Source organism: Xylocopa sonorina, chromosome 5, assembly GCF_050948175.1.
Source record: "Xylocopa sonorina isolate GNS202 chromosome 5, iyXylSono1_principal, whole genome shotgun sequence".
In the NCBI taxonomy this organism is placed as follows: domain Eukaryota; kingdom Metazoa; phylum Arthropoda; class Insecta; order Hymenoptera; family Apidae; genus Xylocopa; species Xylocopa sonorina.
Window position 1 is genome coordinate 12471570 of NC_135197.1, and position 22678 is coordinate 12494247.

The window sequence follows — 22678 nt, forward strand, 5'->3', positions numbered from 1 at the left end:
AGCTGGCTGCATTCGCTCGCGAGCTCGCGGGGAATAATTAAATCCGCGCGTAAGGTGGCGTAATTGTGACGCGTCCGAATGGGTGGCTCGCGTCCCCGCGAAAAGATGTTCCACTTTTCCTTTCCTTCCTTCCGCACCTTTTTCTCTTCAGCTTGCATCCCCTTCGTCCGCTTAATTAAAACAACGCGTCGTCGGCTGGTCCCGTGCCTCGCGGGGGTGCCTCTCGCGCTCTTGACGCGGCTTTAATAATCCCTGGGAACGCGGCACGCTACCTTCTAATAGGTTTTTAACGGCCTACCCCTGCTGTTCTCGGTCGTCTCGTTCCGTTTTACTTTCGCGTGCGAGTTTCCTCGATCGAATCCCTGAATTTTCACTCGGAAGTTTGTCGAACTACAACCCCTTGCAAGCTTTCGTTCGACTGGTGTCGTCGAGTCGTGGGATCTTCGAGTGACTCCAACGAGCGACGTTCGTTTTCGCTGCATCGCGCTCGAGTTCACCCTGTTCCGTTCTAGGTTTGTCCCGTAAAAGCTTCTCGATCGAGTTGAAGAAAGTCTGAATTGGGTTAGTTAACAGACGCGCGGGGTAAATGAGTCTGCGAGCGACAAGAAAGTAACGCGAGGAACGTTACTTCGATATTATTGCCGTGACGCTGTTCGAAAAGGGGGTAGTCGCTTCTCCTTCGTTTAAATATTACAGCCACTCGTTTTTCTATTTTGAATCGAGCCAATTCTTTTCACCACTCGGTTCATTTTCCTCCGGTGTAGCTTCAACCTCTTTTCACCCCTTTCTGTCTCCTCTAATTTTTCCTTTACCGACCAGGCGAACGAATTTCAGCTGACAACGGCAACAATTTTCCAAGCCTCCCCTCGGGACAATCCGCGTTCACCCAGCTACCACTTGAGGTCGCTTTTACCCGTTGAAAACGATGCTTTGCGCGGAGATTTAAAGGTGTGCATTCACGTGAATATATTCCGTCTAATATCCCAATATCGAAATTGGTAAACGTGGCACGTGATTCAGGAACCTCGATCGGAAACTACCCTTCGTTTCTCATCGAGTGATTAACCCCCTGGCTGCTACTTGCTTCGTGGCGAGCTGCAAATCAGAACTCTGACATTGCACAAGATTCGAAGCTCTCGAACGAACGGTGGCGCGTTCGAAGCGAGCGCTCAAGTGAATACACCCCTTAACCACCCCTGCAGCTGTCTCCACCCGGCGGATCCCTCGACGCCAATCACCGTCTGGCTTCTATTCGTCGACGGAACCGAGACTGCGACAATGGCACGCGTGTACGTGTGTACAAACACGCGGCTGAATCGTAAGAGGCGAGAGTTTTTAATCACGCCATTTTATTCTAAGAGAGCCTTTGTACCAGCGACGAAGATACCTTTCGTCCCAACCCCATCCGCTTGTGTTCCTCACCGTGTCTCTCCTTCCTTTTCTCCCCTCTCGCCTCTCTCTGTTTACGCGGACGAGCTTTCAGCCGGCCCCTTTGTGCACCCGCGGGCTCTCGACGATTTAACCCTCCTTCTCGGACTCACCCCTTAATCCCAACCGATGGCCCACGGCTAGATGGATTCCTCCTTCACCCTCGCGACTCCTCTCTTTCCTTCTCGACTGTTCGTTGCTCCATTCTTCGCAACCTTTCTTAGGTTTCGTACATCGAATTTATTACGAAGCTAGCCGTGGCCATCGTGTCATTCGCGGTTGATTAACCCTCTCTGACGAACCCTCTGGATCGTTCCTCCAAGAGACGGAAAGAGGGCGCAGCTTCGCGCAAAGACGAATGCTGTTGGACCTTCTCGCTAAAAGGAAAAGCGAACTGCGATCGTTGCTAAGAATTTCGTAAATAGTCGCGAGAAGAAAATTGCTAAGAAGCCAGAACAGGGGATTCCACGGTTCGAAAGAGTCGATCGATTACGCTGGGATCGAGGACAGCGGTAGACCCGACCTTAACGAGATCCCTTCATTTGCGTAATTAACTATCGACTTTCCGTCGACAATCTTGTTAACGAGAAGCCCGCCGGATCGTTAATGGATTCCGGCGAGCCGAGGCGGAGACACACGGCGAGCGACAGCGAAATAATTATTCTCCCCGCTTCCGGATACACCGGCACATCCGGCTAGCGTCGAAAAACCGACACCAACCAGGGGGGAAATCGATGCGCGTTCGAGCAACGGCTCGCTCGTTTTTCCTCTCTCGAGAGCGATTCGGTAATTGCTGGGCCCTGGTTCGTCTGTCTCGCACGCGAGAAGATTCTTGCCACCCTGTCGCGTCCTTCTCTCCCTCAATTAAAATCGCATCCCCCTGTCGCGGGGGTAAGAAAGGACGCTGCGTCGAGGGAAATTTCGACCGCTTTCGTAAAAATGTTATTTCGACACGGTGACCCAGATAAGAGCCAACCGGTCGTAGAAACCGTTCGCTTCTGAGAACAGCTTCCGACAGAATCGCTGAACGAGCGGTTCGACCGATTTACGAGCTGAATTTCTATCGAAGCAAGAGAAAGGAAAATGTCGCACGCTCCAAGAGGACCACGTCTTCGAATAAACCTCTGACGATCGGTGTACAGGCTCGCTTTTCGATCTCAGCCAGCGCGTCCGGCGACGAGTTTGACCGACGTCCCGGAAATGAAGGCTGCTTTGACGCCAGTGCGAAAAACCGACTGGAAACAGGTTCGCGATCCGCTCGCGGAAGTTCCACGGGCGGAATCACGTTCGCGATGGGGGCTGACAAACACCATCGCGGCCCGATTTTAAACCGCCCAGCGGCTAACGAGCACGTCCCAATGGTACACGCGTAAACACGAACCAATTTCCCGCGTAAATGCGCGCGTCGCTGCTACCTTTTGCGGCCTGGGATGGACAAACAGCAATTAACTCGGTGTTTTCTTTTCCTGGCGCACGGTTTTGGACCCGGGACGCGATTCGATCGTCGAATCGCTGGAATTTCGACGGCTCCCTTGGGACCAGTAATTATTGAAGGGGATGGTTATAGAGGGTGGTTGCAACGGTTGAAGGTCTCGCTCGCCTTTTTCATGTTTAATTCGTTTGGTATACAGAGAAAGAGAGAATGTGTGTGTGCGTGAGAGGTAGGAATGGAATGAAGGAACGCTTAAGTATGAATTTTAATTTATTGTTCACTTTTGAGTAAGGCATGGTCACAGGGTGGACCAGTTGATCGACTGAACGAGAATGATAGTGGCGGACAATTTGTTTCTGTTTTTTTTTTTTTCAGTCTGTGACGCGTCAAGGGTACAAAACAGAGGTTCTCGATTGATCTGACTCGACGGATGAACGCTGCGACGTAGACGCTCGATCACGAATTTCGATTCGAGCGAGACGACAGCTGCGGGAAGGTCTCGTCGTGGGTATAAAACAGAGGGTTGCTCTCGAGCTCGATCTCACTCGCGGTGAAGATAAAATGGCGGACGAACGCAACGAAGAACGCGCTTAATCGCGAGTTTGTTTGCTATTTCTTTTACTTTTTTTTTCCTTTTCTGGTCTGCTTTGCGTTAAATAAAGTGTGGCCACGCACGGACCATTCGGTGGATCGAACGAGACGACGGTATTGGAAAGTTCGATCGATTGAATCGATAGTAAGCTTGACTCGATCTGACGTACAGTTAAAACGGCGAGCTAGTGGAATGAACGGACGCCAATCGTTTTGAAATATGAATCTGAATTTATTTCTCACTGTTTCGAGTAAGGCGTGGAAGCTACCGAAGACGGACAACACCAGATCGGCTAAAACGTCTTCACCCCCGTGTTCCTAATTACAGCTATCGGGTGTACTCGTTACAACGTGCCGCCGCTGTCGATTAATCTTCGCTCCGACTACCTTTTCTTCCCCTCCCTTCTCCTTCTCCGTCCACTTATTACGTATGTATATTCATTTATTTATTCATTTATTTATTTACTTATTTATGTATGTATGTATATATATATATATAGACTTCTCTCTTCTGTTTGTTTCCCTTTTCCTCTCTATCTCTCCCTGCCTCTCTCAGCGTTCACCTACAATCCTTTCCATTCTTTTTACAGTGTTGTACGATTAAAAATATCGTTATTGCCAAATACGATCGATAACGCGGTGCGTAACCCCGAGCCTCTGAACGGAGAGACGATTCCTCTCGCGACCGGAAATAAGACGTTCGCGCGAGCACCCAGCGCGTTCGACGACCCCTTCGAATTTCTTCCTCGTCGTCCCCTCTCGTCGTGTTCCTCCCGCACGGGGCTACGAGGGCAGAACGGTCGCTCCTCGTTCGAGGATCGCAACAGTTTTTCATCACCCGCGAGCGCGCTTCGCGCGTCGAAACTTCGATTCATCGGGGGCACGCGAGCCATCCTCTCGCGTCGGAGGATGAACGAAAGTTCGAGGAGCACTGGACGAGAATCGAAACGGACGAACGAGCAGCGACCATCCTGGCGATCGATTTAAGAAAAATATAGAAACGGCCAGGGAATCTCGGTGAACTTCCTGTTCTCCGCGCCGACGATCCATCCGGCGCGCACCCGCTCTCGTTTCCGCTGTGGCTCGATTGATCGTCGCTCGGTTACATCTTACATTGTTCAGTCGCGACCGGGAGAAGGGAAGAAGAATGTTGGGCAACGATTTCGCGCTGGACGCGTTGAGAAACTATTCTGTCGATATTGGCGGAAGCATCGATAGGTGAAGAAAGGTTCGCGACGCGGAGGTGGCCACTTCCGTGCGATTTTCGAGTACACAATTACGAGCAAACTTCGCGGAGACATCGGAGAACTGTCGTCGATGGATAATCGCGATGTCTCAAGGGAAGCGATCGATTAATAGATTACGGTTATCCTTAAAGAGGTTCTCCAAATGGCGATCATAAAAGAAACGGGATCTAAATAGTGACTCCACCATCATCCCCCTAAGTATATACTACGATACGTACTTCACTTTGGACACTCTGCATAGTTTTGCATATCATATGGTTTCCACGGTCCGCCGCGCGTTTCAGTTTCATCGCGTAAATGGACGAACGCGGTCGATCGTACGGCGAGGCTACGCGGGGTTGGTGGTAACGAAATTCAAAAGAGTCTCATACACAATTAATATGGTCGCGGAAAAATTTCTATCCCCCGTCGTATCGCTTATTTACATATTGTCTCGTTTGAAATCACCGTCGCCAGTTTCTCAACGCTCTCGCGAGCATCCCGGACAATAGGATTTCCCCTCGATTTACCGGGAGCATTTCCATGCGACGCTAGATTCGCGTCCTCCCCCGCGCGTATTCAAGAGGGGATTAAGCTTGGGACGCGAGCTCCGTCTCCCGGTCGTACGGCGCGTCAGGAACATTGGCCGATCCTGCTACGCCCGCAGGTCCTCTGGACGGTGTCCTGGTTACGAAAGGATCGCTATTCCCTTCGCGATGCGAGGGCCTAGTCAGCTGGAGGGACCCAGAGCGCAGAGGGTGCCGCTTTTAATCGCCGTTCCTTCTCCTCTTTACTCGAGTCGAGAAAAACGGAACCCTCCGAGTCGTGTCCCGGCAGATACCATCGCGAGTAGAGTCCTCCGTCAGGACTTCGGAGCGACGAAAGAAAACGGACGAAGCCCGGACGAGCGTGCGTGGACGCGGAACCGTGTATCGCTCGCCCCGCCATTTCGCCTCGTCTTAAACCCTTATTTAAGTTATTACGTGTCGCATCGGAAAAATTGGCAGTACGGTAGTGAATTGAAAGACTCGTTATTCGTGTCCCCCGCTTCCTCTCGTTCGCGCGTCCACCTCGATCGTCCCTTATTTCTCTGCACCGAGACGAGAGCGTATCACTGGGACCACTGGTACACGTACGTTCGATTCTATCGTTTTATTTCGTTCTCGCGTCGCAAGAGACAGCTGTGGCAATCGTTTCTTTCGTTTGGTCAAGCAAGAAGTTGGAGCTTCCTGTCCCGGTGCAGGTGCATCGCGAGAGTCGTCGTCGTCGTTGCGTCCTCTCGCTTCCTTCGATCCATCGAACGATCGCTTTCCAAGATGAAGAATAGTGGACGACGAGCGACGAGGACTCTCGACGATCCATGGTTGGAGTTCGAGGATCGAGGACGCGGAAAAAGAGCCGCGAACGATCCGCGCGGAAGAGGACCGCGCGACGGAAGCGAGGCGCGACAAGTCGCCAACAGCCAGAGACTAATCAGTTTCGACGAACTAATCACGAAGTAACTCGCGCGCGCTGCTACGATTTCGTCGTTCTCGCGTAATCCCTGTCATCGTGCTTTACATCTACTCCGCCTTCCGGTTCTCGCGCCTCTCGTTCCTCTTTCACCCTTCTCGTTCTCCATTCAAGGTACCCGTGCAGCGATCGCTCGTGCACGCGAAGGCAGCATGGCGTCGAAGCTTAACCCGGACGGCCATTTTTCTCGATTAACAAACGTGAAATGGGTGTGTCGCGCAGTTTTGCTTTGTGTCTCGGTTCCCTTTCCAACGGCGCGTTTATCGGAACTTTTACTCAGGCGAGGAAGGAATAAAACGCGTTGCGATAACGTCGATCGATCGGTAGAATTCAAAGGTGGAGAGAGAGGTATATGTGTATTATCTTTAAATTCGGATTAAGCTCGAGCCATCGTTTCGCTACTACGTACGAATTCCTCGTCTATCATCTTTCTCTTCCTCTCTCTCTCTCTCTCTCTCTCTCTCTCTCTCTTACTTTTTTCCTCTCCGTAATCCATAAATCTTCTCCGGTTCTTAATGCGCGATACAACCGCAGACTCTTTGGACGACAAAGGACCCGACACATTATTCACGATTATCTCTACGATCATATAATATAATAATCTTCTTTTTTTTCTCTTTTTTTTTTAATTACTTGGACTCACGTTTACGTTCTCTCTACCCGCGGGGCCACCGAGCCTCGCTTCTGCATTTCATGCTAATAATCGTCGACTCTCGAACGAATGAAAGTATCGCGCGTACCTCGACTCTTTCTCGATTCCTGAAGGAAAGGATAAATAAACAAATCGATCGATACACGTGTATTTTCGAGCCCGAAGGGAAACAGTTTTCGAGGGAAAATCGAGAACCGTTCCTCGCGTTTCAAAGACTTGGGAAATATCGGCGTCGCTCGACGCGCGCTTCAAAGGAACCGATATTCAAACTCCAGTTTCGATCTCTGCGTCGTTTCTTGTAAACATCGTCTCTAATTTGTCAGCGTTTTCTTTTCTTCTTCTTTCTATTTCTCGAACGAAATCGCGTTCCCATCGTCGATTTTATGGGCGGTCAAGCTCTCCCTCGTTCGCTCCGATATTGTCACTGATTCACGACACGGATTGGAGTTCGAGGAGAAAGAGGGTGGCTCGGTGACTCGCGGGGGGTTGATCTTCCACGCACTCAGGCACGCATTCTAGTTTGAAAGTTGATTTAGAATTTGTTTTATTGCGCGACGCGAGGGTGCTGCAAGTGTGTGTTTCTCTGTGTGTCTGTGTCCCTGTGTGTCTGTGTGTGTGTGTGATCAGTAGCATGCGTTAGTGTATCCTCCTGTCTCCCAACATTCGCGTGTGTGTACGTGTACAATATATCTTTATTTATATATATAATATATTCCTTCTCTTATTTGCATTTATAATATAATATATATATATATCCTCTCTGTCTCTTTCGTTTTACACCGCGTTTCTCCTGTACGCGTGTCCCTTCGTCTTCTCATTTGGCTCGTCTTCGCACGTTAGAGTCGTTCACGGTTAAATTACAAAGTTAATTACAGACGACAGGAGAGACTCCCCGTGCCTTCACGATTATGTACAGCGTCGTTCAAATTAAAACACCGATTCCTCGTGGACTGTTCGTCGCCTGGGCGAGACACCCTGCCAAAAGATTCATCCGCTGTTTCATCCCTCGAGGCGAGCGCGGATCGATCCTGGACCCAGCGATCGCTCGAATCGATCGGTCGAAGTTAAAAGTTGCCACGGTGTCCGACGATGCGTTTAAAACAGACGGTAACCAGAGGGAACGAGGGGTCCAGCGATCGATCCGTCGCGATTCGAATCGGCCATTCGATCGATAAGTTACATACTAGCTAGGGAAAAAAGGAACGAAAATCTGGACTCGTCGAAGAGTTTTGTTTGTTTTTTTTTTTTTTTTTCTTTGAAAGAACGAGGGCATCATCTTATCTTTACTCTGAGCGGCGAGGCACGCGAGACGGACACTCTCGATTCTCTGGTTCGTTCTTAAACCCTCGTCTCGCGTACCATCGCGACGCATCGTTTGCTTAGTTATTAACCTAGCGAGTTAAGAGACTCCTTAATAAGAAACCGCGCGTCGCCTCACGGATCGATCGAATTCCTCCTCGACGAGGATCCCACGAAAATCTCCAACGATCACCAACCGACACTCATCGCCATTGGCTTCCTCGACGTCGTCCTGGTCCCTCGAAGCCTCCACTGGCCTCGTCCCCGCCAGAAGTATCCACGTAACGTTGAAGAGACCCCTCGAGCGTCTTAAAACCGAGTCGAGAAACGAATAGTCGAGGGTCCTCGAACTATATCCACACGTGTGCACAGACGAAATTCGATCGATCGATCGATCACGCGCGGCTTCCAGCTCGTTCCTCTCCGGGAGAGCGGATCGACCCGCTCGCGGAACCCGGAAATGACGAGGAGTCCTGGAACGCGCGCCAGTTGTACCGGAAATCATCGAGCCGTGCGACGCGCTTCCGACGTGTCCCGTTTGGGATTGAAAAAGGGACTGAAACGAGAGGCGCCATCGTTGCACGCGTCCGACGGACGAATTTTCCGCTCGACCGATGGACGCGTTTCGACGATCGCCCCTGCTCGTTCAGACTCGACAACGTCTATAAGCTTCCGGTGTACAGTCGCGTTCCTCGAGGAGACGAGAGAGTGCAGCTGGCGCTGGTTCGAGGAGGGCTAAAAATTCGTCGATCCTCGCGGTGGAACGTCACGTGACCGTGGGGAACGGAAAGAACAATGGTGTGCAGGCGCGTGTGCGTGCGTACGCGGATCTTCGTCCTCGAAAACAGGGGAATTCCATCGCTGGTTGATGGGTGGGTCCTCTTCTTGTTCAGCGTCGTTCTTCTCGTCGATTCGAGCCTCGAGACGCGTGGGATCCTTGCTCGTTCGAGTTACGACCGGCTCCCGTCCTCCTCGAGGACGTGTCCTGGATCCTTCGAATTGTTCTTCAGCATTCGTATCTTTCCTATCGTTCCCGCGTGATTTCTCTTGTGGGATTTCTCTCGCTTCTCTCCCTTTAACTCTCTTTCTCTCTTTCTTTCTCTATTTTTCTGTATCTGATTTCGCGCGTAGATCGTGGCGGCTTGAGATTCGAGGTCGCCAAAGAGCAGCGCGTCTGTCGCTCTTTTCTAACTGAAATTAAATAAGCGTCCTGGTACACTAGGTGCGCGCAGCAGGTGAGCTACGATAAGTTCGAGAGAGGTGCTTGACCGTCCCTGATTCTCGTCGATCGACGAGATATCTTCGCGTCTCGTCTTTCTTTTCAATGGAGAACCGTGGCGGAGACCGTGGAGCGAATGGTTGACGCGCGCTACTACCCGCCTCGTTGTTTTACGAATTGAAAATAAAGAACTGCTGTGAGTCACAATTTCACGCGCGAACCGCAGAGATTTACATTCTTTTTCAGAGAACATGGAGAATGCGCGTGTGAAATCCAAAAATATCCAGCGCGAGATTACACGCGTTGCGACATTCGAGGGCAGTGAATCTTCATTTCAGTCCCGTCTGTTTAATCATACTTATAAAATGAGAAGTTCGCACTGGTAGCACTGGTCCACGAGTGGACAAACAGGATTCCAGCGATGCAGAGGTGAACAAACGCCGCGTCGATCGCGAAATCGTGCATAAATCATACCGGAGGAGATGAGCCAACGCTGAGGGTTGTTCACGCAGTAGAGTAATCGGGGTATTACGTTCCAGGGAGGCAAATACTCCGTCCATAACCGTAAAACCCGTGGAACAGCAAGAAGACAACTATGTCGATGAAACCTCCAGGCGCTTGGTCCCCGTTCAATCATTCTTAAACATCCTCGAGATGAAGTTGATGAAACCAGGCGGAGAATATTCAGCGAGCAAGTAAAACCGAAGCTGTCTGGAGCGAACGAGTCCAACTTTACAACCCAGCGACACGCTGTTCTCCGCGCCATTCGATTTTTGTCTTACCTAAAGGGACGTTCGCATCGAAATTTATCCGCGAAAGAAACATTGGAGGAGAGATTTAAATTCAATTCGAAGATCCGCTGGAAGATTCAAATTTCGTTGGAGACGCTGGTCGAGTTGAGAAGTTTCGGGAGACTGGCCAAGAGCCTCGAATTATGGAACGTTGCTACCAGCAGGAAATCATTAGAAGTAGCCAAGAAAATGAGCCACGAGGTGATACGTCCGCTTTTGTTTCAATCTTATTAACATCCCGCGACTCTGTTCTAAATTTTCGTGGACGTCTGTGATCTTCGACCTCGTATGAAGAGGATACTCCATGTTTAAACGAAAGAAAAGAAAGTTCAGACGAATCGCGAGATTCTCAGACACCTTGTGAAATCGATTTTACGATAGAAACAGGCGAAAGTGGATAGAAAAGCAGCGAAGATCGCAAAGAAAGTCGCGCGATCGTTGGTTCGCGACGTTCCAGGAAGCCAGAGGAATTTCGCGTCTGGAGCTAGGCCTGGTTCGAAACTCGGCCACGGAAAGAAGCGGCGAAAAGGGACAAGCGAACGAAGACGAATCGATTGTTGGGCTATTGTAAGAACAGGGCTAGCAAAACGGACCCCGTTGCCACGTGGAGTGGAGAGCACGGAAAAAAGAGAGCGGCTGGTCCACTCGAGTGTCCTCGGCTCTAAGTGAGGCCTCTCGCTTGCGAAAGTGGTTGCGCTTGCTGACGATGAACTCGCGAGGGAACTTCGCTGGCGTTCCGTTCAATTCCGTACATTCTCGCGCCACTGTTACGCGTCACAACATTTTTCGTTCAACGAGACAATCGAAAACGCGCGAATACTTGGAGCGAATATTGATAAGGGCACTCTTCCGCTCGCTGCACTTTCCACCGATGAATAATTAATTCCATAAAGCTGAACAAGAACCGCCAGCCGAAAATACTCCTCGCATACATAATTAAATAGCTCGAACATTTCAAGAATACTTGGGGTTGCTGAAACGAGCCTCCTTCCACGTGTTCGCCTTTTTAATCGACGTTTCGAAGCACCTCGCGGTCATCTTCGACCTGCAACGCATCCACCCCTAGTCTACAAGGAACCAGCTTGTACGACGAACAGCTGTAAAGGACAGGCTGAGACGCAAACGCGATTCGAGCAAGGATCAGGAAGCCGCGACGCAAGAAGAGCTCGAGAGGGCTGCTGCATCCCCTATGCAAATTTCGGTTCGACCTCGTTCCACGGATCCAGGTCTCTCCTCCCGCGTGCTCGTCGCTCTTCAGCCGACCGCTCGAAACCTCTCGCCACCTATATTCGAGTGACGCGGCTCGACCGATCGATCATTGCCTGGTCGATCCACTTTATAGCCGGCTCGAACCGGAAACCGGGTCGAATCCACGGCTTATCGGTCGGCCCAAATTACACTGTAAACGCGATTAAACGAAAAGTCGAGGGCTCGATATACCGCGTCCACGAGCGAGGAGGCTCGTTTCCGGTCAGCTGGAGCTCGAGCGTCGATTCTTCCTTCGACAAGAATCTGAAGTTCGCTCGACCAATTGGCGACCCTTCGAGAGTACGATCGCGAGGATGGAAAAAGTTAAACAAACACTCGTTCGAGAAGCGAACGAAGAATCTCTGCTTGGTTCGATCAGCCGCGAGCATCAATCTTCCGGTACCAGTCTCTCGAGCAAACGAACCAACGGTGCCATTTTCGATGCGTTTGCGACGGAACTCGGAGTACACGTCCTGGCGCGGATGTTTGAACGGCGGAAGGGCTCGCTCGACACACCGCCGTTCTGATCTCCGAACAAACGCGGCCAGGTATTTCATCTTCGAAATGGACTCCGGAACTGGCGGCCTGCGGCCGCTTTCAAAGTTGCTTTGTGCCATTCTCCCGAACATCCTGACGAATGGCTTCGGTAATGTTGACCCACGGACACCTACAAAGCCACCGTGGACGGGCAGCTGATCAATCCGAGCTGCAAACATGCCCCCGACCTCTGCTAAACTAGCTACGAAACTTCGCCCCTTCAATCGAGCCAATTAAGCTCGCGACTCGCAGCCGAAAACGTTTCGAAACGCGTTCTCCACGTTCTCCATGTTCTCCATGTTCTCCATGTTCTCCACGGTTCCCAATCAGGCCTCCCTCGGAGAGTCAAGCACCTCGATGCGTCTTCGTGAACGAACGATAAGCTCTCTAGGCTGGCTAGGGCGATAAAGCTTGATCAGCGTCGAGGAGGGTCGCGAGTTTCCGGTGGATTTGAGAGGCGTCGCGGCCGCGACGCTAAGCCTGACTATGTGTGCATGTATATACGCGTGATCGATCGGTACGCGCGTGAATAACGCGGGCAGCTTGGCGTCGCGACGCGTCTCCAGCGGCTGGATGCATGCGAAGAGAGAGGGGAACAGAGCTCTCGCGGCTAACAATAAATACGCTCGCTCTAAACGCGCTAGACGCACCCAGAGAACCATGTCCTCTCACTCGTACGCTTTCTCTCTCTTGCCTTCCATTTTTTTCCTTTCTCAACGGACGAAGAATGTGTTACGGATCGAATGAGAGTAGTCGTCGGAAGTGTAGCCGTTTGTTGCAACGAGAATCGTACGCGTTCCGCGTCTTCTTTTCCTTCTTCTTTAAAGGAAACGGAGAACGTCTGAGTGACCGCGACGGTGTTCAATTGTCGTACGATACGAAACGCTTACTTCCGGAGACTAGCAATTATTGATCGTAGCTGGAAATAACGTAAAGTTATAGCGAAGTTATTGAGTACCGTCGGAAGTAGTCCCGCGGACGCGAAACCGTGGTCGTAGCGCGTCGAAATCGCGAGATATCTCAGTGGTGACGCGCGAGAATCCAATGGAGGCAGGACTACTTCCGGCTGGCCTCGTGACGGACGCGTGTACAGGCCCGTGCGTCGATTTAAAAGATCGTGAATGCAGGCTCACCGTTCTTCCGGCCAGTCGGCCATTGTTCTTTCATCGAGTAGAAGAGGAGGACGGTGGTTGGTGTTTATTAAAGGTGATATTATATTTTTGTTCGTAATAACGGATATGGTGATCGTGACTGGTCTCGGTGATCGACTCAAGCGGTCTCCGATACCGGAAGCGGTGGCTGCCCACCGGAAGTAGTCATGGCAGGCGCGGTGTTGGTTGTGGTGGTGGTTGGGACCGGAAGTGGCTGTAGGGCCTGCATGTCACAGGTGTGGGAACCGCGCTTCTTTAGGTCCTGGAACAATTCGTATTTCGAATATGTTGCAATTTAGATTCTTCGTCCATCTAATATATCTCCTTGCTCTCCCTCTTTCTCTCCCTCACATTTGCTCCCTCTCTCGCTCTCCCCCTCATTTTCTCTTCCACTTCTCTCGTCAACACTTCTCACGATTCACGTTCTTCCACGCCTCGTTCTCTTTTTTTCTCTCTTTACTTTCTCTCTACATTCTCTCTCACTCGATCACTCTCACGTTCAACCACGCTTCCTTCCGCCCTCTCTCTCTTTCTCTCTCTCTCTCTCTCTCTCTCTCTCTCTCTCTCTCTCTCTCTCTCTACCTCTTTCTCTCACTCTCGTTCACTTCGTTATCCTCTTTGTTTCTACGTTTCTAGAGCAACTATATATTCGAAAGTATAATTATAAAGGCGTGTTATACTACTCTCTACGTCTCCTCTCTCTCTCTCTCTCTCTCTCTCCCTCTCCCCCCTCTCCTCCTCTCTTTCTCTCTTTCTTACGTACGTCCGCTTGTACTTCCTGCCTGCGTTTTTCTCTCTCACGCTCCTCGAGCATAGTGATCCCTCTCGTTTCTCACTCGGTTCTCTCTTTTCTTTTTTTCTTTCCGCCCCCTATTCTCGACGTATCTTTGAACAAACAAGAACGCAAGCGTCCCGGTGACGCTCGCCATTTTTTTTTCTCCTTTTCAAGCCTCAAAGAACCGACGAAGCTGCCTCCCGCTGATCACTTTCGGATGAAATGGAATACATGAGAGACGCGATCTCGCGGTGGCGTTCACCTCGTGGCATCGATCCGCTTTCGAGTATCGCCCGCGAACTCCCTCGAGAGGCGTCGAAAAGTGTGGAAAAAATGGCGGAAAGCCTCGATCGGAGAGAAGTAAGAAAAAAAAAAAAAAATAACATATCAGAGAGAGAGAGAAAAAAAGTACGCGACGAGAGAGAGAGTGATAGAAAAAAAAATAGAGAGAAAAAAAGGTGAAGGAGAACGTGAAAGAAGTCTCGATGCCGCGGGTTTCCATCTCCGTTGGAGCATCGAGCGTCCGCGAGGCTAAGAGATCGCGTCGAACGAGCGAAGAGAGATGTCGAGAGGGGAAGGCGAGGGGGTTCGGGGGTTGGTGTAGAATGAAAGAGGCACGGGGGAGAGGGGGGCCACGTGCAAGCCAATTCAGACGTGGAAACAGAGAAAAAGTTCATGCGAAAAGTAGGCACAGCGACAGACAAGAGTACGACCGCAAGAAACGGGGGTGGTCGAAAAGTGAAAAGCGGAACAACGTGTGCTACCAACACAGAGACACAAGACTAACAAGAGCAACAATCACAGTGTGTACACATATACATATATACAAACATCGTATCGAAAGAAAGAAATAGTGGGAAACGTAACAGCGATGCAACAACAGTAACAAGAACAAGATACGTCTACGAGTGAAAGAATCGGGTGAAGAGAAAATACAATAGAGGGTGCGTGTGTGAGTGCGCGCTGCTGTGGAGAATCAGGTGGTGTACGATCGATGTATAAAAGAAACATGCCAGGTGCAATAAGAACGACCGTTTCTCGACAAGCCATCGATTCAAGCGGTACGGTTCGTGGCTTTGATTCGTTTCGACGCTGCCGTTCATTCGAGCGACGCGCTTTCTGCTTCTCGAAACGCGGCTCAAAGGAAATCTACTTGGAGGGCGATAAGACTCGTCGATCTTATCATCCTCGTTTCTTTCTCTGCGCAATTACGAGAAGAGAACGCGGCTGAGGCGAGCATCGATTGGAAAGCGCGATCGTTCGCCGAATTGAGCCGGCCTTGAAATGGAAACGCATCCGGGATGCAGTGCAGTCGCATACAAGGTGCAATTCGAGGTAGCTCTGAGGGTTATATGGTACATACGTCGAAGCTTGGTCACAGCGCTCGGTAGTCGGCTGAGCATTTTCCGGGCGTGTGCGCGAATAAAAGCGGGTCTCTCTATCAGCGAAGCTCTCGACGGGCTCGCTTTGTCATTATCTCATACCGATAGAAGCGAACTGCTCGTCAAGCGTATAATTACTCCAACAATACGTACGACGTGTCCCGGGTACGGGCGTTAGAATCGAGAAAAGAATGCAAGGCGATTAATCGTCTACCTCTCATCAGCGTCGGATTCGTTCACGACCCCTGAGTCGCGAGGAGTCGGGGGGACGGTAGAATCCATGCCAGCGCTAGGGGTACAGCCTAACCCTTAATTGCTCGCGTCGATATTAAAATTATACTTATTCTGAACTCTCGCCGCGATACGAACGCAACGCGAGCAATCAGGGACCATTTACTAGACGATACTAAAGTCAAACACTTCTCGAAAGCGTTCAAACGATTATCACCAAGTCCTACGGAAGCCTACGTGGCCGACAGATCGCAGAAGGGAGGAGCACAGCTGAAAAATAGACCGACTAAAAGAATCGACGCGTTCACGTAAACGGCTGCCTGCGGAAACCGTCGGAGTTCCCAAGGAAAATCGCGAGACTGCGCTCGCGCACCATAATGGCGGACCGTTCTCCAAGCAGCACTCGAGCGCGAACGATCGCGCGACGAGCGTCCCTTACGATCTTCCCAACGTCCACGATCCGACTGTAGCGTCGCGTAGCTCGACCTAAAGGCTCGTCCACGCGTGTACTCGTTCATAAATTGAATTCTCCTCGCGAGATTAATTCGCCACCCCCGTTTGTATCTCACGTTGCGACTCTCAGCAAGAGCGTACTAACGCGAAATCGCGCAATAGCCAACTGTCGTGCAATACCTAACGATAGTTAGGTATTTCCGTTCGACGTCACGCGATGCGAAGTTTGCGAAGCGCAACCCGCCTCGTTACGCTAACGACAGTCCGATTAGCTCGACGCGAAACTTAACGTCTGGTTACAGCTGGCGAACAGAATCAGCATCGCGGATAGTTGTCGAGGGCAGGATTACTCGATCCGCCAGCGAGCTCCCCGTCTCGTACATTCCTGGTTTATCTTGTTCGCGACATGGTCGATCGGCTCGCATCGCGCAGAATTCGTCGCGTGGACGAGCTTTCATCCTCGCTCGCGTTGCTCCCTTTCGACGCTGTGACGCACGAGACGCGTGCTGTTCTCTTTCGGCGGCGCGTGCACGCGTTATTTCGGTTCCAACGTACCCAGCTCCCGACGATTGATCAAGCTGCCTAGACCTGCTGCTGCCGACGACGAGGTTCGCGTCAGACTCACCGGAGACAGAAAGATTGCCAGGGGATTGACGCGTCGTTTTTTCGCGATTAAATGCCCCGCCCGGGGATGAACGTTCAACGTCAAATTATCACGATCCTTTAATAATCGCGAGGCTTCAAAGTGTCCAAGGAAATTCAATTTCACGAGGAAAATTATTAACGACCTCTCTTCGTCCCTCATAACGTACCAAGATCAAGTTACTTTTCGTAGAGACACCAAAAAGGGGTTGAATCTGATCGCAAAGACAGAATTCCTCCAGACGGTTCGAAATTTCTCAAGGAAAATTGTAACAAATCTTCGTTTCGTATCGAAGACCCCAGAGTGAATCTTCTCCAGCGTGTTCTCCGCGCGTGCGAGCATCGGAAATCGCGGATGGTCGGGCAGGAAGCAGCGGCCGTAGACACGCGAGGGTGCCGCGTCAACGATCGTCGCGTGGCATTAGCGCGATACAAGAGAAACGCATTACGACGATGCGGGAGGATCGGCCACGAATTTCGCCAGGCGTTCTTCCGCGTCGCCGCGGCGCCATTAATCATCGCCGCGCAGCCGGCGAGGACGACGGGGGCGGCCGCGCTTATTAAAGCGGGCCGGGGCCATTAGTCGCAACGCGCGCCGCCGCGTGCTTTAACCGGGTGCGCGATCGTAAAATAAATCACGCGCGGCAAAGGCTCGAGCAATTTTTATACGAAAGTGGTTACGAAGGCGTGGCGCTGCGAGACCGGATGAAAGGATTATGGCCGCGCGGTACCAAGGGGGCCTAAAGTGACCGGTTTCGAAAGCGATGTTTACATTCGAGGATATTTACGACGGTTTCGCAGACGTTTTTATCAGCTGCGAAGATTGCTGGACCGTGTATTTTTGGACGCTGCGATATGATCCCACGATGGGATCGACTCCTTCAAAAAGAAAAAGGAATAGGGACAAGATTTGAATTCTAATTAATTCCAATTTAACCAGCAACCATCCACGTGTCGTCGAAGGCAGCAGCTCGTCGCACTCTCGAAGTACGATAAAACGTCGCTTTAAAGCGCGAACGGAAGCAACGCGATTCACCTCTTCTCGCGCATTTCTCGCGACTACAGCCGGATGTAGACAGCGGAGAAAGGAAGAACGAATGACGGACGCGGTCGAAAGAAAAGGCGTTCTAGTCGTAAAAGAGGCGTAAATCTGCTTCGCTGGAGCCGAATACGTCTAATCTTCCCCCAGCTGAATTTACCCTCGTTCCTCGACGGATTCCTCAGCCGGTGAACGCTTCCTGCTACGGTCGCCTAAGCGCCTAGGTGCTATCAAACGTCTTGGCCGTGTCTCGCGGTGATTTAGTCCCTGGCAACCTATCCGCGATGGGAAAGCTGGCTAAAGTGAAAAGAAACCGGAGCGTAGCGCGCAGCGGGTTGAAAGCGTCGAGAGGGTGGAAGAGCGGGCGAGCGTGGAGGGTGGACAAATAATATGGAGGTCGCGGGGAGTCGCGCGTCCTATTCGGATGCCAGACTGACGGGAGACGAACGTGGGATGCGAAGAAGCGTAGCTGGATCACCAGAGAGGTGCGCAAATCAGAAGCCAGATCAAGAGTCAGCCGCAACATGACGGATTCGAGTAGGCGCCATGCCGGGAAGGTCTCGTCGATGGGACGACCGTGAAAGAAGGGCGGTAGAGTTAGAAAAACGTCCCCAAAGAAACGAACGAAAAAGAGACAGGAAGAAATATCGTAACGTAGAAACGAAGATCGTGGGTCTGTAAAAGAACGTCGAAGGGGGATCGAGAGCGTCGTATTCGTAGGTGTAACGAAAGGGGAAGTAAACGAAACGGAAAACTGAAAGCGAACGTACGTTCGAAAGGTCGGGGCGGAACGTATGGGGGCGAAAGGAGGAGAGTGTTGCGACGGAGAAGAAGCGAGGAGGAAAGTGTTTCTCGGGGAAAGCAGACACCCAGAAGCCAATCCAGGGATCAGCCACGCGACACGATATAATTCTCGACCACCAAGGGGATACATGGGGAGGCCTTCGTGTGTCCTTCGTCCCGAGCCTTCCGTTGAAGGACAAGAAAAGCTGCCTCATATTCTCCCAACGGCCACACAATAGTATATATATATATATAATGTATACGTAATATATAGATCTTATACACATCCGATAAACATCGTGGAATATTGTACGCGCGCGCGCTCGATCCCACGCGTACGTCTAACGGCGTGTAACAAGCACGCGTGCCTGTATACCTTTTTTTTTGCATCTAGTTTCGAAACTGGGTCTCGTTCGCATCCGCGAGAATCTTTTATGGGTGTTTAAAGTTCAGATACGTGTCAGGCAGGCTACGTGTGAACCTCGCCCCGCCACTCCCTTTCCGTGGAAAGTAAAATCGGCGGCGCGAGCGTAACTTCCGTCCCCGCGTGCATCTCCATTTCCGCGTCCAAGTATGCAGAACACGGTGCCATTACACGCGCGAGGGACCGGGAGGATCTAACGGACGCGCGCGCAAAAAAGCAACGAAACGATTGTAACATAGTATGTAATGTACATCGATTATCATCGTATCCAAAATGGTTTCCAGGTAACACGGTTTTCTTTACCTTTTTCCGCACTTGTATACGGTCCCCATATACGAGCACCACTCTATCCTTGCTCTCGTTCGAGGTTAGCTGATAAGACAAGCTCTAAAAGTGGACGTGCGATATTTTCAGCGGCCATCGTTGAAAACGCCGCGATATGTTTTTTTTTATATATATATATTAACATATTATGTGCGTACACATATGTTTTTTTTTTTGCACATTGCCATCGTGTGCATTCATCGATCACGATATACATGTTATCCGATTGGTTCCCATCGCCAATGTCGTTAGCGTGTGTTTTCGTTCGTTTATTTTGCATTAAACGTCGTCCACGAAAATTCCAGCATGAAAGAGAGGGAAAAGAAGAGAGAGAGCGCGCGAGAGACATCCATCGGGTTCATTATAAATTTCGCACGGTTTCACGTGGACGAATTGTTTGTTCGACGTTCATTTTTGTTTTTTATTTTTCCGTTCGTTATGTCCATGATTTTCGTTCATGTATGTGATTCGTGTTCGTTAAAAATTCATTTTTTATTTGTTTGTTTGTTGTTTTTTTATTATTTTTTTTTTTTGTCCATCGTGGAGGACGAGCGGATGAACAGAGAGGATGTGAAGAGAAAGAGATGCCGATTCGCAGCGGGCAGGATGAGACAACGGGGACGATTGTGATGACGTCCGTGATGACGATGACGATGAGTGGGCGGACGATGCGACGTCATCGTAGGTGTCCAAACGTTCCACGTTGGAGATCGCACGGGTCGGGTTGGTCGGTCGGTCGTCGATGAACGGGTGGGCACGGAAATGAGGAAATACAAGAATTTGATTGATTTATATCTGTGTAGTCTACATTATAACTCACTGTGTGTGTCTTGTGTCAATTGCTTTTGTTAGTTACTTTTACTTCCGGCGCTCTTCCGCGTGCCCATCGTACACTCTCGTTTCAACGCTCCCTTCAGAACGTTCTCACGTTTACGTCGTACGTTTTTCTATGTCCGAAAAATCATTCACGTACGAGTGTTCTACGTGTGTCTGTTTTTTGAAACGTATATCGCATTTCTCGTGTTACCTTTCCTTATCCAAACGCTCTCGACTGCTCGGCCTCTGAACCGATTCGACTGTGACTCGTGTGTGTTCGTCGTTGCTCTAATTTCCGGATTATTGCTGTTCGCCTCGACATACTTCGATTCGTTCGTATCTTTCTTTCGTTTCTCGCTTATTTTTCTCTACTTTTTTTTTTGGTTCGATTTTACGTTTTACTTCTGCACTATCGTTATTATCTATGTCTCAGTAGTATTCTGTACTATCACACGTTCGTTTTGGTTTTGTTTCGTATTTTGTATTGGTATTTTTTTTTTTTTTTTTTATTTCTGTTTGGGATCGTTAACAGGGATCTGTAGTTTAGCGTGCTTTTTACTAGGATTTTGGCTAAGAAAGGTCAGGCCATTCAGAACGAGGCCTCGACGAGGTATGTCCCGTCCATCGCAGCCCCGGTCTGCCCGCCTTGGGCACCCGATACTTGGGCCCTTGTCGCCGGGATGTACTGACTGTACGCCTGCTGAAATCCACACCACAAGCACACACTACATTGTTGCACGCTAAGCTCACCTACCCTAAAGAGTCTGTTTCTACATGGGCCTCTACGGATTATCTCTAGTCGTGATTCTCTGACGCGCGTACAGCCGTTGTCAGATCGGCCGCGCGTTCTCTTTTTACCCCCTACGCTAACGAATCAAATCGGCTGCGCCGCTCCGCGCGGGGAGCGACGAGCCTCTCGAAGAGGGAAAAGAAAAGAAAAAAAAAGCTAGTAAGAAACAACAGAACAACGTACACTCGACGAGGCTAGATTCACGCTAAACCCTAATTCAGCCTAACGTTGGAAGGACGAACGATCAACGAGGGATGATACGCGCCATTTCGAAGGCTCCAGCTCGAACGGCGAAGAAGGGGGTGGCTTCTATCCGGGCATCGTCTGCTGATGCACGCTCGCACGTCTGTCTCGAGGCTGACTTTTCGACTAGCTAGGAAATTACTTCCATCGACAGCGCGTCGTGTTCTCTGTCGTCGAAAACGAAAACGAGGCCTCTCAACTAAAACTCGTCCTACGGTCGAACGTTCTCGACCGACGATCGAGCACGGATCGTCTCGTCTTGTTCTCGTTCTGGTCGGTCGCGAACGCCGCTCGCGAGAATCGATCTGTCGCCGTTGATTACGCGCGCGCGCGCGCGCGCGTGCCTCGACGGCCGTTAATTAAATTTAATTAGTCCGCGTCGCGGCCAGCTGCGGACTTGGCCCGAATTTCCGGATGCGACGCGCACGAGAAAGTCGCGGGCTAGTCCATACGTGTTCGCTTAGAAGAACGACAGAATACGGCCAATTTATGGTGCCATTTTGTTCTTAATCGCGCGATGCAATTTTTGCAAAAATCACACGAGGGATGTAGCTGTATCTGATATTCAATATTACCTCGCAAGTGATGCCAGGATGTGTTTAAAATTCGATAATTTTCAGCGACGCGCAAAATTGGCCATTCCTATCATCCCCCTTCGAATATCATCGCGTTATCGAATATACGTTTGAAAATCCCGATTAAAAATGACGGTGGATCTCGAATGGAACAGTAGAAACAGAACGGGTGGCAGATTTCAAGAGACCCCTGACCGAAGGCGTTCGATAAACGAAAGGTAACGCAGAGTTCAGTGTCTGCTCGGCGATCAAATCGGCTTAGCGAGTGATCGTGGCGTCGAGTGGCTTAATGGCGAGAGTTAAATATTCGGGATAGAGTTTCGATAACGAGTTTCACTGAAAGAAAATAGAGTAATTAGAGGCGGCAGAGTGGTCGATCGATCGGAGAACGAACGAAACAGTAATAAACGTTCTTCGAATCGACCAGGGGGGGTTGGGGGCGGGTGTTCCGGGGGTTGCGAGAAGGGCCATCGCGAGCGTAACACAAGAAACAACATTCTCCGCTCGGTTTCCATGCAGTTTCGCGGAGAGTCGCGTCTTCGAGCGTTCGCTAATTAATTGGTCGCGAGTTCAGTGGCACTCTTGTTCGCGAGGGCCACTGAAGGCAAGTGTTATCGAGGCACAGGGGGGGTTGACTCGAAGGGCAGAGGAGGAGGAGAGGCGAGAGCGAGCGAGTATCAGCGACGTGAAAACGGTGTCGACACTCTCTTACCCTCTTCTTTCCACCCTTTGCGGGCACAACCCTCGTTAAAAAGGAAACAAAAGTGAGATTTGAAAGGGGGGGGGGGGGCAACTGGGTATGTACGCTTGAACAATCCGTCGAGCACGAAGTCGTGTCTGAAAATCGTGGAGAGGTTCGCATTCAAAACAGTCCAAGAAAAAGAGATGTACAATATGTAACGTATATGTATAGATAATATATATATATGCGAGTAGCATAGAAGTGTGGAAGAGGAATAGTGCCAGTAGAATGAGAAGAAATAGTAATCGATCGTAACAATACATTTCCCAAAGAAAGGACAAAAAAAAAGAAGAAGAAATGAAAGGTAAACCGAGCTAGCAGGCTTTCATAAAACCGGAGGAGCGATTCAGAAATGAAAAAAACAAAAGGTAGA

At 50.4% G+C, this 22678-nt stretch overlaps 2 protein-coding genes across 6 annotated transcripts in view; one reads left to right on the forward strand and one right to left on the reverse strand.

The window, feature by feature from the left end:
* Pi3k21b (phosphatidylinositol 3-kinase regulatory subunit alpha) overlaps nucleotides 1-22678 on the forward strand; it is a 344756-nt gene that overhangs the window by 261813 nt on the left and 60265 nt on the right. The window lies entirely within an intron of this gene.
* Nucleotides 8519-22678, reverse strand: part of Shal (potassium voltage-gated channel protein Shal) — an 84470-nt gene continuing 70310 nt past the window's right edge. Inside the window, exons 5-7 of one of the 5 annotated variants that reach the window (XM_076895588.1) lie at nucleotides 19119-19202; nucleotides 13069-13348; nucleotides 8519-9331 (exon numbers count right to left, since the gene is read on the reverse strand). In XM_076895588.1, the coding sequence (XP_076751703.1) occupies nucleotides 13205-13348; nucleotides 19119-19202 (228 nt within the window). In that variant the 3' untranslated portion in view covers nucleotides 8519-9331; nucleotides 13069-13204. Of the gene's footprint in view, nucleotides 9332-13068; nucleotides 13349-19118; nucleotides 19203-20452; nucleotides 20656-22678 lie in introns of those variants that run through there. The other 4 variants (XM_076895584.1, XM_076895583.1, XM_076895586.1 and 1 more) reach the window with 4 other exon arrangements.